We start from the raw sequence: 23858 nt of genomic DNA on the forward strand, positions 1-23858 counted from the left end.
ATCTGAGCCTAAGCACCCAGCCCTGCACAGGCCTATGCACTACTTAAGCTCTACTTAAATCCTATTTTGAGCACTAAAAAGATACATAAGCCTTGTGTGGTTGCTTTGCACAGGGGTTGGTTTTACCCTAGGATGATATAAAGAAACTGATGATAGATTTGAACGGAAATTAATGGGAAAGGGTCATTTAACGTAACAGTCTGGAATGAATAAGATTTTCAAAAATACCAGATTTTATCTGTATACATAGACTTTACTGATACTTCAACAGAGTCCCAAAGCAGTTTTTTCGCTAAATCTATAACAAAAAATACATTTGACATTAAACAAAATGAATAGTATTCATACTATTTGAACATTCTGCAAATTGAGAATGATTTTTTTTTGTCAGAAGCTGTTGCATAGAATATTTTCATTTTTTAGCAATGGCAGTCTCTCCAGAAGAAAATTTGAAAAACAGAAATCTTTATTTCTGTTTAACCTTTCACAGTAATTAAGAGCCTTTTCTGTTGAATTAGTACTGTGTGCTTGAGCTTACCATGTTAATAAGTCAAAAATCTGTGTCTGTCAGTTGTAATATGGCAGTTATTGACAGGGGATTTCATGATGAGATTAAAAGCAGAGCTGCAGAAAATCTAAAGCAGTGAAAGGAAATATGTGAATCTGGGAAAACCTGGTATTTTCCAAATGAACAATAATCACTCCAACTAGTCAAAGCAAATGAAACAGATTTTTAAAAGTATGATTAAGTTTGCGAGTGGCTCTAAAATCCTTTCAAATTTTCTACCAGACATTTTTCTATTTTCCCTCTAGAAAAGGCAAGATTGCATACAAATTAAAAGATGCGTGCATTAAAACCATGATCAGGTTGCTCTAATAAAATGGTCTTATAGAATTAATGAGGATTAAAACTGGTGACAGCAATCTTGATGTTGCTTTATTCTTCAGTGCTGTGTGACTTTTGGCTAAGCATCTATCTTTTCTAACACTATACCACTCTGGGCGGGGGGTGATTTTCCCAAACAGCTGTTCTTGTTTGTTCCCAGTTCTGCAGCTTCAGCCAAAGTATTAGTCAATGGTTCTCCAAGAGTTTCTGGGAGCATTAATGTTAGCATTCCACTCAGAAAGGCCATGATTCCAACAAGCAACTGGAAGAAATAAACAATTAATGTAAGGGTTAAACATGTCTTTGGGTTCATGGAAAACATTGGTCTTGCTTGAGAAGATATTTTTAAAATTTGGGAGCACAGTGAACTTCAATGAAAACCAAAGATCAAAAGTCTTAAATGTTCCCTGCTGCAATTGCTAAAATAAAATAAAACAAAAATAAATACATAAATAAACTGACAGATTGTCCAGCAAAGTTAACACAGACCAAGTCAAATGTTTTACACAACGAGCTAAATACAGCCCCAGTGTAAGCAGGAACAACTTTGCAGAAGTGAACAGAATGCATGCAACTTCATTGAAAAATTATTCTCTTTAGCAGATAGTAATTTTAAAAGTAATTGTAAGATTGCTTAAATTCATTTTACATTTATTTTTATTGGACTACAACTTCCCTGCTGTCACACAGAGGGGGGGGGAAAGAAGCTGTAGACCTGGCTCTTTGTCTACCTACTCTACCTATCATCATAGTATTTGAGCACCTTTCTCCAATGCAAGCTGTAGGTCAGGATCTCTTAACTGTGATCATAGAGACCCTGATTAAAGAAAGCACTTCAGCACATGTTTAAGTCCATTCCTATGCAGGAAGATGCTTAAGTACATACTTGCATGCTGTTCTGAATAGGTATGATGTCCTGAGTCAGAGAGAGAAAGCTGATGGGGGTCCAGCTTCTAACTGACCCATGCGTTGTGTCTATGATCTGAATATGTACACTGTGATTTCAGTGTGTACTATTATTATTATCATTGTTTTATTTTATTGTGGTAGTAGCCAAAGACCACAATCAGGATCGGGATCCACTGTGCTAGGTGCACACATGCAGGAAGATGCTGTCCCAAAGAACAATAGAAGATTTCCCATCAATTTGTTGCTCTGGACCAGTGGTTTTCAACCTTTTTTCATTTGCAGACCCCTAAAACATTCTGAATGGAGGGGTAGACCCCTGTGGAAATTCAACCTGTGGCCTGCAGACCCCTACCATCGAAGTCTAAGACTGAAAACTGGCTGAACAGAATTCAACTATAAATGTTGCAGGTGCTCAGCATGGCATTTGATGCAGTCTGAGAAAGGGCGCTAAACCGTGGGCTTTCTATGGTAACAACACTTCCAGGTTTTGACCTGTAGGTGGGGGAATTCACATACTGTACTTTTGATCCATCAGAAGAACGGAATTCCTTTTCTTGGATCTGAAACTTTATTTTCATAGTCACCTTTCACGGTCCCCTTAGACACAATCTGCAGACCCCCCAGGGGTCTGTAGACCACAGGTTGAAAACCACTGCTCTGGACAATCGGTACTTTTAAAAATTCTTCCTTGTTTTCTCTTTTCTTTAATTTTTATTGTTTGATAAGAATGATAATACTTAGCAATTAACATCTTCAAAGCATTGTACAGATATTAACACACTAATCTTCAGTCCTATCCCATTATGCTCCCTATGCTCTCACTCTACTTCTCTGTAAATACATGTCTTTAATACACCATTTCTGGCAGTCTTCTTTTTCTGTTTTATAACTGTTATTCTGTGCATTTTGATACTGTGATGTCCTCAACTTGCTCTGTACTGATCCCAAGCTCTGATCCATTTTGTTTAATACCTTCCTTCTAAACATGAGAGAGAACATATGAAATGGCTGTGGTTATGACTTTCATAACACAGCACTTTCAGACAGATATGGGTACACTGGCAGGCAACCACCCCCTAATTCTAAATGAGAATAGCACTTTGGAAGTCAGAAAGGAGATTTCAAATTTGAACTCTCAGCTGTAACTTGACAGAGTTATTTTCAGTTAAAAACACCAAGCTGTGTATGACCCCCCACAGCCAGAGCCACCAATTGTCGTAAGCAATCCTCTGCGAGAAGCAGAATTACCTCTGTTTCAAAGGTTTCAGAGTAGCAGCCGTGTTAGTCTGTATCCGTAAAAAGAAAAGGAGTACTTGTGGCATCTTAGAGACTAACAAATTCTGTTACACTCATATTGAGTGCAGAAGCTAAAAGAGTAAAAAAGTAAGCAAAATACTGTTGAATGCTACATACCACAATGAAAGTAAAACCGTTATATTCCTACAATGAAGAATTAGAAAAGAGGGCAATCATCACTATTACAGTAGGAATGAAGGCCAGACTGGTGGAGGTCTCTGCAGGCAGGTATACAGTTATAGGAGGAAGTGTTTCAAGGGGAGGCTTAATTGTATACACTAACTACTAGATCCCATCTTTAATATTTTTCAATATTTTCCTTTAAAAGAGCTGTCAGCTCCCTCACTTTTTCAGCCACCATAATGTTACTGTTATACCAGAAATTTTGAGAAAAATAACACGATCTATAAAAGCATCCAATGGATGCTTTTGCAGTTGGAAATTGTTCACTTATCTGTAGTCAACTCTCCATAGTTAACAGTCATTCTGACCTGTGCTGCCACATTGACTGTCTGGAAATCTCCCACACTGCCTCTTTTTAGATCTTGCCTGAAAACTGTTAGGTGGAATTTCCAAAAGCGCTCAGGTTTGGCCTTTTCCTGGTCACACTGTCGTCAATGGTAAAATTTCTAGGGCCTGATTCTCATCTACACTAAGGCTTCTTTACACAGTGCAAAGGGCTGAAAGCGGGTGTAAATGAAATGTACTCCCACTTTAAAGCATCTTTATACTACCACTGTGGTGCAAAAGAGCCTTTGTATAAATGCAAATCAGGCTCCCATCACTTCAGTGGGAACAGGAGTAGGTCAGTGCTGAACGCTTTTGGAAATCCCACCAGTTAGACTAACCAGTTCCAGTTAGTCTCCAATTCGTTCTGAATCATACTCACCCTTCCCCCCATTAAGCACATCTATCCAGAGGCAGATTAAGATTATTTATTTATATCCCTGGGCACAAGGAACATTGCCCTCTCCCCCCCACATCCCACCATGGGGCCCTGCCCTTGCTCCTCCCTTCCCCACATGGCCCTGCCTCTTGGCCAGTCTGGAAATCGAGCCATGGTAAAAGCTGCCCAGGGAGCGTGGGCTTCTGTGGGGAGCCCTGGACCCTCCACCTGTCCTGGATGGCATGCCCTGGGGGGCAGGGACACGGGCCGTGCGCTGCTCTCGGGCACCCCAGCTCCTCATTGTCATCTTGTCAATAAATTGTTTGGTTTTGAATTAATAACCCCGCTGATACTTGTAACGGTAGTTTTGGAAACTGAGTTTCAGGTGAGTGAGTGTGGACAGCATGGGGAGGAGATGACCAGCCCTCTGTGGAGAAAGAAGTGGTTCGGGACTATTTAGAAAAGCTGGATGAGCACAAGTCCATGGGGCCGGATACGCTGCATCCGAGAGTGCTAAAGGAGTTGGCGGATGTGATTGCAGAGCCATTGACCATTATCTTTGAAAACTCATGGCGATTAGGGGAAGTCCCGGACGATTGGAAAAAGGCTAATGTAGTGCCCATCTTTAAAAAAGGGAAGGAGGAGGATCCTGGGAACTACAGGCCAGTCAGCCTCACCTCACTCCCTGGAAAAATCATGGAGCAGCTCCGCAAGGAATCAATTCTGAAGCACTTAGAGGAGAGGAAAGTGATCAGGAACAGTCAGCATGGATTCACCAAGGGCAAGTCATGCCTGATTAATCTAATTGTCTTCTGTGACGAGATAACTGGCTCTGTGGACGAGGGGAAAGCAGTGGACGTGTTGTTCCTTGACTTTAGCAAAGCTTTTGACACCGTCTCCCACAGTATTCTTGCCAGCAAGTTAAAGAAGTATGGGCTGAATGAATGGACTATAAGGTGGATAGAAAGTTGGCTAGATTGTCGGGCTCAACGGGTAGTGATCAATGGCTCCATGTCTAGTTGGAAGCCGGTATCAAGTGGAGTGCCCCAAGGGTCAGTCCTCGGGCTGGTTTTGTTCAATATCTTCATAAATGATCTGGAGGATGGTGTGGATTGCACCCTCAGCAAGTTTGCAGATGACACTAAACTGAGAGGAGAGGTAGATACACTGGCGGGTAGGGATAGGATACAGAGGGCCCTAGACAAATTAGAGGATTGGGCCAAAAGAAATCTGATGAGGTTCAACAAGGACAAGTGCAGAGTCCTGCACTTAGGACGGAAGAATCCAATGCACCGCTACAGACTAGGGACCAAATGGCTCGGCAGCAGTTCTGCAGAAAAGGACCTAGGGGTTACAATGGACGAGAAGCTGGATATGAGTCAACAGTGTGCCCTTGTTGCCAAGAAGGCCAATGGCATTTTGAGATGTATATGTAGGGGCATTGTCAGCAGATCGAGGGACGTGATCGTTCCCCTCTATTTGACATTGGTGAGGCCTCATCTGGAGTACTGTGTCCAGTTTTGGGCCCCACACAACAAGAAGGATGTGGAAAAATTGGAAAGCGTCCAGCGGAGGGGAACAAAAATGATTAGGGGACTGGAACACATGACTTATGAGGAGAGGCTGAGGGAACTGGGATTGTTTAGTCTGCGGAAGAGAAGAATGAGGGGGGATTTGCTAGCTGCTTTCAACTATATGAAAGGGGGTTCCAAAGAGGATGGATCTAGGCTGTTCTCAGTGGTAGCTGATGACAGAACAAGGAGTAATGGTCTCAAGTTGCAGTGGGGGAGGTTTAGGTTGGATATTAGGAAAAAAATTTTCACTAGGAGGGTGGTGAAGCACTGGAATGTGTTACCTAGGAAGGTGGTGGAATGTCCTTCCTTTGAGGTTTTTAGGGTCAGGCTTGACAAAGCCCTTGCTGGGATGATTTAGTTGGGGATTGGTCCTGCTTTGAGCAGGGGGTTGGACTAGATGACATCCTGAGGTCCATTCCAACCCTGACATTCTATGATTCTATGGACAGCTGCGTCTGTCTATACACGTAATACAGCATTATGCCAGAGAACTCTGCCTAAGTGCCAAATATTGTAATAGCTGAGACATGAGGTTTTCTATTAAAACAGTATTGTCTATTGGTAAGAGTTGGAGGCTGGCAGGCTGGACTTTTGAGTTCTCTAACTAGCAGTGATACTTGATTCACTTTGTGCTTGACTGTAGGCAACTTATTTAACCTCTCTGTGTTTCACTATACCCATGTGTAAAATGAGGGGAAGGAGAGGGGTTGTGGGGGGCAGCTCCACACAGGAGGGAGGGTGGAAGGAGATGGGCTGAGGGGGGCAGCTCCACACGGAAGGGAGAGGGGCTGGAGGTGTGAGGGCAGCTCTGCGCAGGAGGGAAGGGGGAAAGAGAGGGGCTGGGGGCAGGGCCGGCTCCAGGAACCAGCTTTCCAAGCAGGTGCTTGGGGCGACAATTAGAATGGGGTGGCAGTCCGTGTCCCACGGTGGCAATTCAGCAGCATCTCCACCACTTTTCCCATCGCGGCGGCTTTTGGGCGGGAGCTCCACCGCTCTTGGCACGACGGCAATTCAGCGGCGACTGCTCGGGGCGGCAAAATTGCTAGAGCCGCCCCTGGCTGGGGGTAGGCTACACACGGAAGGGAGGGCTGGAGGGGAAGCTCAGCGCTGGGGCGGGGTGGGGGGGAACATGCTCATCCTACAACTCCTGTGTCTGGCCTAGCCAGGGGGCAGGGCCTCAGGAGGAAGAGGACAAGGAGGAACAGGGTGGTAGGGCCCTGTGAGCAGAGAGGAAGAGCAGGGGATGGGGCGGAATTCCAGCAATCCTGCAGGGGGCCCCCCAATTGGCCGGGGCCCCTGGCCATGGGCCCCATGGGCCCATACACTAATCTGCCCCTGCATGTATCTATTCCCCTCCTGACTCTAACTACTCCACAAGCATACTCACTTCCTCTTTACTGTCAGCTATTTACTCTATTCCATCCTCATGTGTCAGTTTCCCCTACTGATATGAGAGCTGCTGTACCCAGAGCTGTAAAGCATTCTCTTCCTCTACCTCTCTCTATAAAGTATTTTTGAGGTATTTCCTAGAAAGGATAAAATAGAAAAATAAATTGGATGATACTGGATTAATGAATTGACTTTTAAAATGTCATCTAAATGGCAAGCTATAGAATTTATTATTTAAACCAGTGAGATTGCATGGGGGGGGGGGGAGAGGATCACAATCTGGCCTTTTGTTATTCATAATAAACGTTTTAAACCTTTTTGTGTATTGTTATCATTCATATAACACAGGGATCGGTGATGTGTCTCATACATATTATATGCCTTAAATTTTTATGATAAATATGGAATAAAATCTATTAGTCATGTCCATAAACACTTTTGCTAACTAAGGTCTCTTGATGTTCAAGGTACTAGGGCACACGCTTAAGTGCTTTACTGAACTGGGGCCTTAATTTAAACTTTAAAACCACAAATTCTCTACGATGTGTGGCATGAACAAGACAACTGTGGGTATTATTTCAAGATTTATTGGCATTCTTTGGGATGGTTTGTATTACTCTTGGGAGACAGAGCCACAAATGAGTTATGGTGAAAATGAGTAGCAATAAAAACTTAACGGAATATAGGATGTGTAGCATAAATAATATACTGTATCAACATAACCTATGTCAGTCTATTTCAAAATATTAATCTATTTTGTTCATAGTTTACCCCAAAATGTGTATGTTAGCTGAGACCTTGCATGATAAGCTTCAGCCCAAGGCAAGTTTTTAGTGAACTTACAAATGCCTAATGGTAGAAGTTTATCATGAAAACACAAATTTACAGTCACTATTGTAACAAAGTTTCACACTGTATGTGAGTGTTTTTAGTGTACTGAGAGTTGTCCATATTTGAAATATTTGCAGTGCCACTTACAGTGTTCTCAAATGTTTAAACTTTGCCCCAGCTGTGTTTTAAGTGCAGGAGTTCTGAACAGATAAACCTTATCACTGCTAGTGAAAAGCAAAACTCTGAAGGGAAGAAGAGTCAAAGGAGACTGTTCTCCCATGATTACTGTGCTCTTCAGATCTTGCTTTTCATGTATTTTCTAGGTGCATTTCTTTGGCGTGATAAGAGTGTTTGTTAGGAACTTTATTTATTTATTCCTACTTTGCTTCCCCACCATCACAAATGAATCCTAAAAAACTGGACATAGGTTACTTACATAATGGGCCAAGTTTTCAGACAGTCTCTCAAACCAGTCTCTAGCATTCACAAATGTAGATTTTATATTTTTAAAATCAAATGGACATGACTCTACCTTTGTAGGAAAACCCAACTGTGTGTGTGTAAAAAGACACACACAGGAAGAGAGGCTGGGTTGAAAATTCAGGCCAAAACGCTTTCACCTTCTTTACATCTGTAATTCACATACAAGCTGTGATATTAAAGGTGAGTTGTAAAGTTTTTTCAAAGAAGTAAAAGTAAATTTAAAAAAAAGTTAAATGGGTAAAATAAGCTCATTATCAGTTTAACTCCTCAGTATAAGGTTTCTCACCATTTATGTACATGAACCTAAACTTATCCTTCTGAAAAAGCAAGATTGAGCAATTGTAGAATTTCTGAGCAGCACACATAATAGATTTCATAAAGAGAATAGGGGATAACTTGTATGCACTGAATATAACTATACAGTTAAAAATATTTTGGACAAAATGAACTCCAAAATCCATGTAATGCTAAGGAAGTGCCCATTTTCTTCTACAAAGAAACTGCCCTATCTCATCTTCATGGGACAATTAAAGTTACAGATGACTGTTGGATCACATGATGGAATGAGGTTGCAGCTACCCACAAATAAATGTGTTAGTCTCTAAGGTGCCACAAGGACTCCTCATTGTTTTTTCTACAAAAAGAAGCTCTCTCTTAAATCCAAGGTTTGTTGAGAGTCCTAATGATCATCACGACAGCATCATTTTCTTCTGTAGTCACCTCTTGAGTTATTTCTCACCTGGTTATGCTCTTACTATCCCATCTATGCCACCTCCTCAACATCTCACTGCCCCACTATTTGGCTGCTTCTGACCTTATTCTTTTTAGCACTCCATATCAGCAGGATGTTTTGATCATAGTTAGGCTGGTGGTCCAATGAGAGCTTAGATTTGCTAGGCTTGCTCTCCATAGAGAGGGCTCCAGTTCATCTCATGTGATCTAACACGGCATCTGTGTTTCACTTGACTGATAGAGATGGAGGATCTTGTCGTCATCAGCAGGATTTAACGTTTGCTCCCTCCCCCATCATCTGTGTTAGGCTATTCTGCTTCTTCAAAAGGAGATTGATGGCAACGAGAAAAGACCATTGCTCAATGAAGATCTTGACTAAATACAACACTTTCAGTTTAGGAATGAGACACTTACTCCAAATTACATGAATGATACAGTACAGCTTTGTACAAAAGATCGTAACTATTTTATACCAGTATTCAATGCATACAAGATATGTCTGTCGTCTTTAAAGTGTCTGTAATATCAACTGTTCAGAAGATTTCACTGCCTCGAGGCTCACTCCTGAGTTCAGATTCATATTCTTAAAAATATATAGCTAAAAAACTGACAATTTAAACTAAGAATGAGAATATTTAACACTCTTTCCTTTTGAACGTATCTGCATTTCAACTTTAAATCTCAGTAAAATGGATAACAATTTTTTTTGACTATCAAAATAAACATGTACCTGTGGCATGAAGATCCAAACACTCGTCAGGTAAACACAAAAAGGAGCAACTATGCTCCCGACACGACACATCATGCTCCCACTTCCTACAGCAAGTGACCTGGAGATAAGACAAGAAGACACAAGGCCCAATGAGAGTGACATCAGATATAGCAATTAATTAGAAATGCAGAGATGCTATAAAAATATTGTTATGTTAATCTAAATTTATCTTACAGTGAACTTGGTTGCTTCTATAAATAGAATAAAAAGTATACTGAGCATTCAGTATAAATCATATTCCTAATGACCATGAACATTCAGAAAGAGGGAACTGAATGCTAAGAATACTGAGCATTTTTCCAGTACCTCAGTGGGACCAATCTATGTAGAAGGGAACAGAAAATAAATGCATTTACTGCGGAGCCAAAACCAGAGAATTCTATAACAGAAAAGAAACTGATCTTATACTAGTGCAGTAGCTTGGAGCACTGCCATTGACTTCAGAGGGTGCAGGATTTGGCCCCAAAAGCATAACAAATGAAGGGAAGAAATAGCAAAATAATGAAAAACACATGGCAAATTATTTTAAAGTTCTTACCGTACAACTGTTGGATACAGTTCTGCTGTGTAAAGGTAAATGAGGCCAAATGCAACGCCAATTGCAAACTTTCCAGCCATATTTGCTAAGACAGATAATATACTGAAATCCTATTAAAAGAGAGTACAAATATATAAAGCACCAGAAAACTTCACCATTCCAAATTCAATGCCATTCATTTATTTTGAAAAATTTAGACCGTAACTGTGATCTTTCTGTAAACAGTGAGCAATACCTATTCCATACTTTCCTGATTATTTCCACCAATAAATAATGGCTGAATGTGGCTTTGTTTACTAAACAGCTTATTTCGAACCCTTTGTTTAATTAAGAGCTAGGAATGCTAGTTTGGGACCCTTAACAGAAATATGGAAAATCTATTGTAAAGAACTCCAGCTTCATTTCTAAACTACATTTAATTAATCTCAGGCCTTAGAAAGACATGTTGCATTAACATATCTCACATTCCCCACAATATAGGTATATTTTAAATGGTAAGTGACTAACCTGAGGGATCAGCATAATCAAAACACAGATCACTGCACTTGATATAAGAAATGGAGTCAATGTGTTTCTCCTTCCCAGTTTGTCCATCCCAATGCAAGCAACGACATACGCAGGAAGCTCCACGGCACCTGTCATTATGAATTTATCTGGTATTAAACCATGATAATATGACTGCAAATGCCCTTTAAAATAATTCTGATTTGCTTTTTATGAGCATTTATTTAGTCTAATGATTAAACTGGTTTTAAAAGATATAGGTGTTAGGTGAAAGATGTATTTCACCAACATTTTGCGATAAACCCACTGGTGGCAAAAATGCCAGTGGAGGGCTTACACTGGCATAAATATGGTTGTGGGGAATAAGAAATGCACCAGGGAAAGAGGCTATAAGGCACAAGGCAGCTGCAGCTGCCCTTCTGATGGGGAGATAGGCCTGTATGGATACGTCTACACTGCAATTAAAAACCCGCAAGCTGACTTGGGGTTGGGCTAAGGGGCTGTTTAACTGCAGCTCAGGCTGGAGCCCGGACTCTTGGACCCTGTGAGGTGGGTCACAGAAGACAAAGAAAATAGTTTTGAAATTTGCTAACATAGTAATTTATTTACAGTATCATAACAACTTAGTTATGTTAGCAACATTAGCATCCTATTTTCAACACAACAGTCAAGTTACTAACATGTAATAATACATGGCAACTTAAAATTAATTCACTAGTATTCCAATCCTGAAAAGTGCTTATGAGCACATGAATAGTCACATTGACTTTATTGTGATTACTCATACGCTTAAAACTAGCATGAGCTTAAGTCCTTTACAGGGCTGGAGCCTGATCCAGAGTCCACCAAACTCAATGGGAATCTTTCCAATGACCTTAAATAGACTTTAGATCAGGCCCTATATGTGCTGACCAATTTTATCATGTCAAGAGAAAATTTGCAACCACATTAAATTAAAGACTAAATTAAAGAAACATTTCCCCTTAGATTTAAAAAACACACTTTGAACAAACTTTAAAATTATGAGCTTAATAGTGTTACCAGTATAATCTAATATTATTATGACTAAAAAAATTAGTGAAGAAAATCTCTATTTTTCTCAGTTTGTTTACTGGGATAGTATTTCATCAATTTAATAGTTTCCCCTGTACGGTTAGTCAATTTTCCCTGTTGTCTGTGTGGTTCTTTCACAGAACAACCGGGCAGAGAGAAACAATTTTAAAACTAGGAAAATGTGGTTTTACAAGCACAAAAATTGGCAGGAGAAGTCAAGGACAATATAGTACCTTGACATACTCTAAGCTTGCTTTTGTAAAATAACTACATTTCAAGTTGACAAGAATTAAATCTGCAATTGTAAATGGAGTTGGTGATGGTACAGGTAATTGGGGGTCAGGAAATTGACTGTCAGATCTTTAAACATTTATAAATTATAAGTTCTAGTTCTGTCATAAGCAGAATAAAATATAACAGATATTTACCTATGAGAAATAGATTTAAATATTCATTGCCTCCTAGATTGACGGAACTCAGGGAGAATACGTAGTATCCTAAACTCCCAGTGAACCAAATCATCCAGACTGTAATGGTCCTTCTTGCAATGTGCCAATTATAAAACAGATCTAAGATGTTGTGCTTCTTCGCTGTAGAAATGTCATTATCACCCGTTCTGCAACTGACTAGATCATCTTGTTGGACTGAACACAGTTCAGAAATTTTACAAGGAGTGCTTACTTTATTCCATCTCACCATTACATCCACTACTTTTTGTGCTTCTTCGTATCTTCCCTCTGACAGTAGCCAGAAAGGTGTCTCTGGGAGCATCCAGCAGCACAAGACAAAGGGGAGAGTTGTTATGGAAAGAAATATCTGATAGATCCACCAGGTCCTCACCAAAAATCCCACCAGTGCCACAGCCATGACTCCCACAGCAAAAAAAGCATGGACATGCATGGATGCCCATGTTCGAGCTTTAATGCCAACATATTCTGTCACATAAACAAAAACCACAACCAGATAGCCACTTGAAACCTGAGGGGGAAAAAACAAAGAAAAGCTTATGTCTATTCCCTTTGTGTGACAATACCAAAACAAATGGCCAATACTTTCATGTTTGTTTATGTTGAAAGTCTTAAGAGCCCCCTAGCTTGCCCTGTATTGGAGTATGATGCACTCAGAGAGAGCAACAGTAATCCTGAAAAAAACAATCAACATTAGGTAAAACTGATTTCAGACCTGTAAAATATCAGGTCACAATTTTCAGAAATGGCTAGTGACTTTGGATACCTCCATTTGTGGGTAATACCTTTTCAAAAAGCCTTTAAAAATCAGGCCCCTTGAAGGTGAAACAAGTTGGACACTCGAAAAATTGAAGCACCCAAAACCAACAGTCATTCTGAAAATCTTGGCCTTCGTTTTAAGCATAATACCCTGCATACTATAGAAATGCATATTTCAGAATAATGATTTTCCACCCCCTGGTAGATTATCCTGTTAAATCATATTTTACAAGTTGAAAGAGAATCTTCCTTACACTTTTATAGGCTCCCATAAGTTTTCTAACCATACTAATGTTCTGCATTAAAGTATTTATTTAGTGAATGTACTTATTTCTATTTCTCTGGCACATATCTAGTGCTTTAGGCATCTGAAAACATTTCAAAACACACAATTAGAAAATCTAAAGATGCTTCCCATATAATATTTTGATTAATCAAATTTCCAGTTATAAAAACTCCAATTAATAAATTCCCATACAAAAGTGAAAAATATATATGCATTATACTCAACCATCTAAATCATCCTTTAAGATCTGATCCTGCACACAGTCGAGGTGATTGGAATGCCCCCATTGTTTTCAATGGTGTAAGATTAGGGTTTTTAAGCCCCAATCCTGGAAGTGGATTCCTGTGGCCAGATACTTAGGCCTCCGCAGAGCTTCACTGAATTCAGTGTGGCTCTGTGCCCACGCAGGGTCTACTTGTTTGAGCAGAGTCTTAATCTCCAGCACTTCCATTTATAAACCCCCTCAGCCTCGCTCAAACCTCATCCAATGCCCAGTGAAGTCACTACAGAGACTTCTATTGACATCACTGGCAGTGTTTAATTTGTAGTGAAAGAGGTGCCAGGGCTCAAGCAATTTTTTTACATTCATAACTGACTAAGCAAGCCCAGAGGCACCAAAGCAATGAACTGCCAAGCCTGGAGGTGCCGGGGCTCAGACATGGCACACCCAGGCACACATTACACACTGATCACTGTGCACTGGACCAGGCCCTTAAGGCCTGCGAGAAAAGATAGGCTTTGCAGCATTCCTGGTAGTGAAGAAATCGAAGCTCTGTCAGGCAAAGGAGGGAAGTGAATTCCAGAGTCAAGGACCCCTCTTGCTTTATGCTTTGCCAGCAACAAGTAAAGAGAATAATATTTGATGCTTTATTCTTGAGTGAATTTTAGTTTCTGACTTCTAAACTATTTTAAACCACTTATTTCATTTTTCTCCCACCATCTTTCTCATTAGTCAAAGCATTCTAAAAGCAAAGCCCACAAAACGTATACCTTGAATATAGGGTAGCAATTTGAAGTTGATTGCTAAAAAATTAAATATGCTGACATACATACAAGTATAGTAGAAGCTTTTAGGATGTTTACCAAGCCTATCTATTTACACATAAATCCAGCATTTTAGACGTAGTTTAAAAGACAGAAAGGATGCACATAAGAAAAAACAACAAGGAGTACTTGTGGCACTTTAGAGACTAACAAATTTATTTGAGCATAAGCTTTTGTGGGCTAAAACCCACTTCATCGAATGCATGCAGTGGAAAATACAGTAGGAAGATATATAGATATATATATATACACACACACACACACACACACACACACACAGAGAACATGAAAAAAATGCGTGTTGCCATACCCACTATAATGAGAGTGATCAGTTAAGGTGAGCTATTATCAGCAGGAGAAAAAAAAAACTTTTGTAGTGATAATCAGGATGGCCCATTTCCAACAGTTGACAAGAAGGTGTGAGTAACAGTAGGGGGAAAAATAAGCATGGGGAAACAGTTTTACTTTGTGTAATGACCCATCCACTCCCAGTCTTTATTCAAGCCTAATTTAATGGTGTCCAGTTTGCAAATTAACTCCAATTCAGCAGTTTCTCGTTGGAGTCTGTTTTTGAAGTTTTTTGTTGTAGTATTGCCACTTTTAGGTCTGTAATCAAGTGACCAGGGAGATTGAAGTGTTCTCCGACTGGCTTTTGAATGTTATAATTCTTGACATCTGATTTGTATCGATTTATTCTTTTACGTAGAGACTGTCCAGTTTGACCAATGTACAGGGCAGAGGGGCATTGCTGGCACATGATGGCATATATCACATTGGTGGATGTGCAGGTGAACAAGCCTCTGATAGTGTGGCTGATGTGATTAGGCCCTATGATGGTGTCCCCTGAATGGATATGCGGACAGAGTTGGCAACGGGCTTCGTTGCAAGGATAGGTTCCTGGGTTAGTGTTTTCGTTGTGTGGTGTATGGTTGCTGGTGAGTATTTCCTTCAGGTTGGGGGGGCTGTCTGTAAAAGGACTGGCGTGTCTCCTAAGATCTGTGAGAGTGATGGGTCGTCCTTCAGGATAGGTTGTAGATCCTTGATGTGTTGGAGAGGTTTTAGTTGGGGGCTGAAGGTGATGGCTAGTGGCGTTCTGTTATTTTCTTTGTTGGGCCTGTCCTATAGTAGGTGACTTCTGGGTACTCTTTTGGCTCTGTCAATCTGTTTCTTCACTTCAGCAGGTGGGTATTGTAGTTGTAAGAATGCTTAATAGAGATCTTGTAGGTGTTTGTCTCTGAGGGGTTGGAGCAAATGCGGTTGTATCATAGAGCTTGGCTGTAGACAATGGATCGTGTGGTGTGGTCTGCATGAAAGCTGGAGACACGTCAGTAAGTATAGCGGTCAGTAGGTTTCTGGTGTAGGATGATGTTTATGTGACCATCGCGTATTAGCACGTAGTGTCCAGGAAGTGGATCACTTGTGTGGACTGGTCCAGGCTGAGGTTGATGGTGGGATGGAAATTGTTGAAATCCTGGTGGAATTCCTCAAGGGCTTCTTTTCCATGGGTCCAGATGATGAAGATGTCATCAATGTAGTGCAAGTAGAGTAGGGGCGGTAGGGGACGAGAACTGAGGAAGCTTTGTTCTAAGTCAGCCATAAAAATGTTGGCATACTGTGGGGCCATGAGGGTACCCATAGTCGGAGAACACTTCAATCTCCCTGGTCACTCGATTACAGACCTAAAAGTGGCAATACTACAACAAAAAAAACTTCAAAAACAGACTCCAATGAGAAACTGCTGAATTGGAATTAATTTGCAAACTGGACACCATTAAATTAGGCTTGAATAAAGACTGGGAGTGGATGGGTCATTACACAAAGTAAAACTGTTTCCCCATGCTTATTTTTCCCCCTACTGTTACTCACACCTTCTTGTCAACTGTTGGAAATGGGCCAACCTGACTATCACTACAAAAGTTTTTTTTTTTCTCCTGCTGATAATAGCTCACCTCAGCTGATCACTCTCATTATAGTGGGTATGGCAACATGCATTTTTTCATTTTCTCTGTGTGTGTATATATATATATATCTTCCGACTGTATTTTCCACTGCATGCATCCAATGAAGTGGGTTTTAGCCCACGAAAGCTTATGCTCAAATAAATTTGTTAGTCTCTAAGGTGCCACAAGTACTCCTCGTTCTTTTTGCTGATACAGAATAACACGGCTACCACTCTGAAACATGAGAAAAAAGGGCAACTATCCCCTATCAATGAACATAGCTGGGGTAAAACCATGACTGCATTTTACCAAAAATAAAGTCTATTTCTAGTAATACACCATGAATAACAGTGCAATGCAAGCTGCAATGCAGGAACCAGAGTTTGCTACTCAAACTTCGTCTCACACCTAATTACCAACCTAGCTGGGGTTGAGACTGTGCTAAAAGAAGCACTGTCAGCCCCTGATGAAGGAAGCACCAAATATTGCTTCATATGCACCCTTTCTGGTTAAACCAAAGAGAAAGGGCACTGAAAGGTGAAGAAGCAGTGTTCGAATTCTCACTCCTTTGCTAAACAGAGTGTTGTGGCAACACATGGGGCTTTTAAAAACTGGAGAAGAGAAGGAATAGGGAGAAATTATGGAGGGCTTTCCTGAGGAAGGTTAGGAAACTGCATTTAAAAAGAATTAGGATGAGCATCTATACTTACCATAGCAAGGAGAAAACGTATGATCACGAAGCTGTAGTAGTCAAATGTGAATGCTACTGCCACACCAAATAAAAACTGACCAATGCTTGTGAACCACATTATATACCGTCTTCCCACTCTGCACATTACAACAAAAACATCATCATTATTTATTATTAACCATGTTTATGATGAGAGTGCCTGAGGGCCAACCAAGAACACGGCCCCATTGTGCTAGGCACTGTACAAACACAGAGCTGTCTCTACCCCTAAGAGCTTATAATGGAGATAGATAAGACACAAGGTGAGGGAAGGATAGAACAAACACACAGAGTGAACAATGGGGTGGCATGTGATAAATATTGTACTAAAAAGCGACTGCAACTTTGGAAATCTTACCAATAAGAATTATAGTAAATATGAAAAGTATCACTAGTGCTGTATTTAGGGCACGGCACTACCACAGTAGCCCCAGGATTGATCTTAGCTCTGATATATTGTTCTCTAGGTGAGGGAAAAACTTTTATTTTTTCTGTACCTATCACTGTGACCAATATAAAAGTAGTACTGATGAAAGGGAGCCCCACTCAACTTTCCATGACTGGAAGGAAGGTCTCCATAGAAAAGGGCACTATGTATGTTCATATTGAACTTTACGTTTAACTTCCGCATCTGTAATTTGCCCTTTTACACAGATTCATTCCATTCTATTTCTCTCTTTCTTGGACATTTTATTTTAAGTAACAACTACTTAACATGTTCCAGCACAGGTTAGCATGCAATAACTCATGCTATCTCAAAATATAATGTGGATTCCAATGAAAGGTTTTTTACCTTAATTCCTTTCAATTACATTAAGATAAAATATCTAATAAATGGTAATCAGATACTCCCCCAGAGTTCTCTGATTTCATAAGTGTACACACAAACTCATTACCAGGAATGCCCACATATGTTAAATGTCACATATACAATAAGTACATTAGCAGGGAAATAAAATTATGTGAAATTTTATCTTCTTATTATAAATATTACAAGTCAGGTCTTAAATTATGTGTCATTCCTCATTCTGAATCAAAGGTCTTTAACATAAAAGGAATCCTAAATTTGTTTGTCCAGTTTCCACATCATCTCAGATAGAAAACATGTTGATCTACCAGAACATGCTGTATATAAACAAATAACCAGAAGTCAACACCAATAAATTCAACTGAAGAGAAAACAAACTCTAACAGAAATAAAATCTATTTATGAATTAACTCTGTCCTATTTTGTTTAACAATGTTCGTTAATATAGAGTATGTTTCAGGTGTCAACTAAATAATGAACAGGCCCTGTTTCATTTTTATTCTCTAATGTAGAGATGTATTATTTCTATCTTCAGCAGCAGCAGCTTTTGGAGATTTGGGTTCGGGTTTGTACATGAATTTGGTACCACATTAAAATAATACTGGAATGTGAAGTCTTACAGAACAGATATAGCCCAGACAGCTGCTCTGCAAATTTCCCTACAATGCCCTGCCAATGTGCTTCAACCCTGACCTAGGGCACGTCTACAAAACAGACTTATGTTAGATCAATTTAGAGCCACCACAGTAATTACTGCGGTGGTTCATGTCCACACTACCCTCCTTCTGGCGGTGGTGTGAGTCCTCACCAGTATCACTTCCACCAACTGAAGAGGGGCTGGGGAGGGGGGAGCAAGAGCTCTCAGCTCGGCTCACCTCCTCGCTCCCAGCCGGAGTGGGGGAGCCAGGCGAGCACAGCTCCGCTGCAACTGGGAAAACAGAGGCCTGGCTTTTTTGTCAATTTCACGGCTCCAGCATGGAGCCCTGAAATTGACAAGACAGCCAACAGCTGATGTAAGCATTGCAGTGTCTACACAGACACTGAGTTTCCCTAACTACACCAACCTAAGCCCTATGCCTCTCATGGAGCTGGCATTATGATGTCAATTAGTAGGGCACTTACATAGGTGGGACAAGGCTATAATGTGCACACTGACATAATTACGTCGATGTAAGCTGCCTTACGTCCACCTAACTATGTGGTGTAGATCAGGCCTTGGAAGAATGGAGGAGGTAGTTGTCTTCATGCCCATTCAATCCTTAATCTCTGCCAAGATTCTCAGCAGAGATGCTAATTAGTGCCAGCTGTGGTCATTCTTGTGCTGGGAACATCTGTTGACTGGAAGTTGGACTGAAATTACCAACTTATTTCCCACCAATCAAAAGCTGTCAGATAGTAACTTTCAGATGTAAAACTTTTAGTTGTAACTCCATAAAATACAATATGTTTATTCTCTTAAATGGATGTCTAGAGCTGGAGCTAATCTAACTGAGAATTATGTGACTATAATGTCATTATCTGTGTCTGCATATTAACTGAAAATATTATAACTGATTTAAAGAGACACTGTCAGTTCAATTTAGGCTCTAAATTCAGGTTTTGTATTAAAGAAAGTTTTACAAAACCTTAGATTAAGAGAACCAGTTCCATACTTTTATAAAATCCAACTGAAAAAATAAGATCTACTTTATGCATTTACATAATGTGTTTACAACTGAAATATTTCAGCATTATATTACTGCTGAAGGAAGTGAAACTGACAGCAAACTAAAGGGAAACTGATTGGTCTATTTTCTTTCTTAATACAGACTGATATGCAAAAAAAAGGTAAACCAATAATGGTGAAAAATACAGTAGATTTTTAGTTTTAGTAATACAGGACTGAATTCAAATCCCGAAGTCTTTGCATCAGTCCCATAAAGTAGTAGTATCGACAGAGGTCAGGAAATCTGTTTTTTAAAAACTATATTTTTTTTAACCTTTCAGCATAGCTTTAACTGTTCATCATATCCATCATAAACATTTCTCTTTTTTATTATAAGATGAGGAGAATGCGTAGGGGGAAGAGGGAACTATTACCAGGGAAACTCACTATGACCCTGATCCTGCAGAAAGCTCTGCTTAGGTACAAGGTTCCACATATAGGGGGTAGCTTGCAGGATCAAAGCCTACATTTGATATAAAGCAGGGCATTTTAAAAAAAATACATTTTCTATCAACAGTTTTTTAAATTTTCTGATAGAAAAACACAAATCATCTGTATCAGAGAAAAATAAATGTAAGCTCTGTTGAAGAACACATTTGTTAATAAAATGGCAATTAGATTAAACTTCTTTTAAATTAATATCTAATAGAAGAGCAAAGCATTTAGGCACATACAGAGTTACTGCACTCTTAAACTACAGTATTAAGAGGATGGTACTGTACCTGTCAGCCATACCACCAAAAATCACTGCTCCAAACAGGACTCCAAACATGAATGTGGGCTGAGTTAACTTTGCAAGCCATTCCCGGTGACAGACCAAATCCCATTCTGTAACAATGGTGCTCTTCCATTTTGTGTGATCATAGATATATCCATCAGAACAAGATGAAACAGACTTGTTGCCACTATATTCATATGCAAGATACAAACTGTCCTCCCGCTTGGACCTGCTGCACTGATCAAGTTCCCAAATTTCTCCATTTTCCAGCTGGACCACAATGTAATTTTTTGTTGATGTCCACAGTGTCCAAATATCCTCTATTCTAGAACTAGAGGAATTGTTCAACAGTATACTAGTTACATTTCCAGGGACGCTGCATACAAATTTAGGAGTAACAGCCATGAATACGGAAGCCAAGTAATGGATGCCACATGAGATAGATTGAAAGACAGATGCAAAATAGACACATGCTTGGAATCTGTAATGAGAAAAAAAAAGTTTATAGGGAAAAATACCTGAGATTTCCATAGACAAAAGAAAAGGACAACTAAATAATTTTGGTGGCTAATATGAATCTAGTAATTTTTAAAAAATTTGTAAAAGGAGTCATAATTAGCTATCTAGTGGTTTGTTTTGTAGCGGTTCTTCTAAATTAATTAAACCCTGCAAGAGACCAAATACCAGCAGAGTGCCACACAAGTAATGTTCTTGGTTCCCAAGAAATATAAGAGTACACTTTTGTGATGGGTTCCCTCTGGGGTGCCACCTGAAACTGGGGTACCACTGATTCACCAGCCTGGGCTCCCTCTTACGCGGTACTGCTGTGACAAGCTAACAAGCCCTCCAGGCTTCAGCCTGCACTTTCATCAGCATATATACAGGTAGGGACATACCCAGCTGCAGTTCCATGCAGGCAGGCTATTTGACCAGTCCCTGCATGGGAAGGCTTCAGCTAGGGCACCTCCCAGCTCCTCAGGCACAACCCCCCCCCCGAGTATAAATCCAAAATTATACCGTCTTGAGCTGCACAGGGAACAGTACAGCGTAAGATCACAAAATTCGCTCCCTCCCCTCAATGTGGAGAGGAATATGCAACAGCTTCCTGCCCTAAGTTATAATTTTCACACATTGCTTTAGATAAAGCAAAACAAATTTATTAACTACAAAAGCCACACACACACACACACAGAGTCTGTCTCTCTCTCTCTCTCTCTCTCTCTCACTCACACACACACACAGTCTCTTTCACACTCCCCTCCCAGGACATACTTGTATTATTGTTGTTGTTACTTCTTGGTACGTCCTGCAATGCACATATATTCTCTGTAATTTTATTCTTCCAAAGTGTTATTTTAGAGTTTTGACTAGTCTACGCATTTCATAATTTTTATTTCTCTTTCACTTAAATGTAATTCTCTGCGTAGTGAGTTCTAAAATGCTGAACCTATCCTGGCTGCAGTAATAATCCTGATGGTAACTTTTAAAAAAATATATATTATATCTAGGTTTTTTGTCTCTATTCGTGGCGCACATAGGCACATACCTCAGTGCACATAACAAAATTTATTCCACACATGGATGGAAAAAATTAGAGGGAACATTGCCGACCACCTGACCAGTATGGTGATAGTGTCTGTGAAATGCTCAGGGAGACTAGAGAGGCTATAAAAATAAAAAACTCAATAAAATGGGGGATTTCAACTATCCCCATATTGACTGGGTATACATCACCTCAGGACAGGATGCAGAGATAAAGTTTCTTCATATCTTAAATGACTGCTTCTTAGAGAAGCTAGTCCTGGAACCCACAAGAGGAGGACAATTCTTGATTTAGTCCTAAGTGGAGCACAGGATCTGGTCCAAGAGGTGAATATAGTTGGACTGCTTGGTTATAGTGACCATAATATAATTAAATTTAATATCCCTGTGGTGGGGAAAACATCACAACAGCCCAACACTATAGCATTTAATTTCAGAAAGGAGGACTACACAAAAATGAGGAAGTTACTTAAACAAAAATTAAAAAGTACAGTGCCAAAAGTGAAATCCCTGCAAGCTGCATGGAAACTTTTTAAAAATACCATAATAGAGGTTCAATTTAAATTTACACCCCAAATTAAAAAACAAAGTCAGAGAACCAAAAAAGTGACACCGTGGCTAAACAACAAATTAAAAAAGGCAAATTGAGACAAAAAGGCATCCTTTAAAAAGCGGAAGTTAAATCTGAGAGAGAAAATAGAAATAAGCATAAATTCTGTAAGTGAAGTGTAAAAATATAATTAGGAAGGACAAAAAAGAATTTGAAGACAAGCTAGACAAAGACTCAAAAAGTAATAGCAATTTTTTTTTAGTGCATCAGAAGCAGGAAGCCTGCTAAACAACCAGTGGGGCCACTGGACAATTGAGATGCTAAAGAAGCACTCAAGGACGATAAGGCCATTGCGGAGAAACTACATGAATTCTTTTCATTGGTCTTCACGGCTGAGGACGTGAGGGAGATTTCCAAACCTGAGCCACTCTTTTTAGGTGACAAATCTGAGAAACTGTCGCAGATTGAGGTGTCATTAGAGGAGGTTTGGGAACAAATTGATAAACTAAACAGTAATAAGTCACCAGAACCAGATGGTACTCACCCAAGAGTTCTGAAGGAACGCCAATGTGAAACTGCAGAACTACTTACTGAAGTCTATAACCTATCATTTAAATCAACATCTGTTCCAAATGACTGGAGGATAGCTAATGTGACGCCAATTTTTAAAAAAGGCTCCAGAGGTGATCCCAGCAATTATAGGCCAGTAAGCGTGACTTCAGTACTAGGCAAAGTGGTTGAAACTATAGTAAAGAACAAAACTGTCAGACACATAGGTGAATATAATTTGTTGGGGAAGAGTCAACATGGTTTTGTAAAGGGAAATCATGCCTTACCAATCTACTAGAATTCTTTGACAGGGGTCAACAAGCGTGTGGACAAGGGGAATTCAGTGGATATAGTGTACTTAGATTTTCAGAAAGCTTTTGACAAGATTCCTCACCAAAGGCTCTTAAACAAAAGTAAGCTATCATGGAATAAGTGGGAAGGTCCTCTCATGGATCGGTAACTGGTTAAAAGATAGGAAACAATGGGTAGGAATAAACGGTCAGTTTTCAGAATTGAGAAAGGTAAATAGTGGTGTCCCCAGCGGTCTGTGCCGGGACCAGTCCTATTCAACATATTCATAAATGATCTGGAAAAAAAAGGGGTAAACAGTGAGGTGGCAAAATTTGCAGATGATACAAAACTACTCAAGATAGTTAAGTCCAAAGCAGACTGTGAAGAGCTACAAAAGGATCTCACAAAACTGGGTGACTGGGCAACAAAATGGCAGATGACATTCAATGCTGATAAATGCAAAGTAATCCACATTGGAAAACATAATCCCAACCATACATATAAAATGATGGGGTCTAAATTAGCTGTTACCACTCAAAAAAGAGATTTTGGAGTCATTGTGGATAGTTCTCAGAAAACATCCACTCAATGTGCAGCAGCAGTGAAAAAAGTGAAT

The 23858-nt window shown here is 39.9% G+C and overlaps 1 protein-coding gene across 2 annotated transcripts in view; it reads right to left on the reverse strand.

The window, feature by feature from the left end:
* Positions 1 to 232: 232 nt before the first annotated feature.
* Positions 233 to 23858, reverse strand: part of SLC22A16 (solute carrier family 22 member 16) — a 50997-nt gene continuing 27371 nt past the window's right edge. The window contains exons 2-8 of one of the 2 annotated variants that reach the window (XM_037894630.2): positions 20315 to 20791; positions 17060 to 17177; positions 12282 to 12831; positions 10804 to 10931; positions 10297 to 10406; positions 9717 to 9816; positions 233 to 1148 (exon numbers count right to left, since the gene is read on the reverse strand). In XM_037894630.2, coding sequence (XP_037750558.1) covers positions 966 to 1148; positions 9717 to 9816; positions 10297 to 10406; positions 10804 to 10931; positions 12282 to 12831; positions 17060 to 17177; positions 20315 to 20791 — 1666 coding nt within the window. In that variant the 3' untranslated portion in view covers positions 233 to 965. Of the gene's footprint in view, positions 1149 to 6767; positions 7078 to 9716; positions 9817 to 10296; positions 10407 to 10803; positions 10932 to 12281; positions 12832 to 17059; positions 17178 to 20314; positions 20792 to 23858 lie in introns of those variants that run through there. The other variant, XM_037894631.2, reaches the window with a different exon arrangement.

The sequence above is a fragment of the Chelonia mydas genome, chromosome 3, assembly GCF_015237465.2.
Source record: "Chelonia mydas isolate rCheMyd1 chromosome 3, rCheMyd1.pri.v2, whole genome shotgun sequence".
NCBI classification, from domain to species: domain Eukaryota; kingdom Metazoa; phylum Chordata; order Testudines; family Cheloniidae; genus Chelonia; species Chelonia mydas.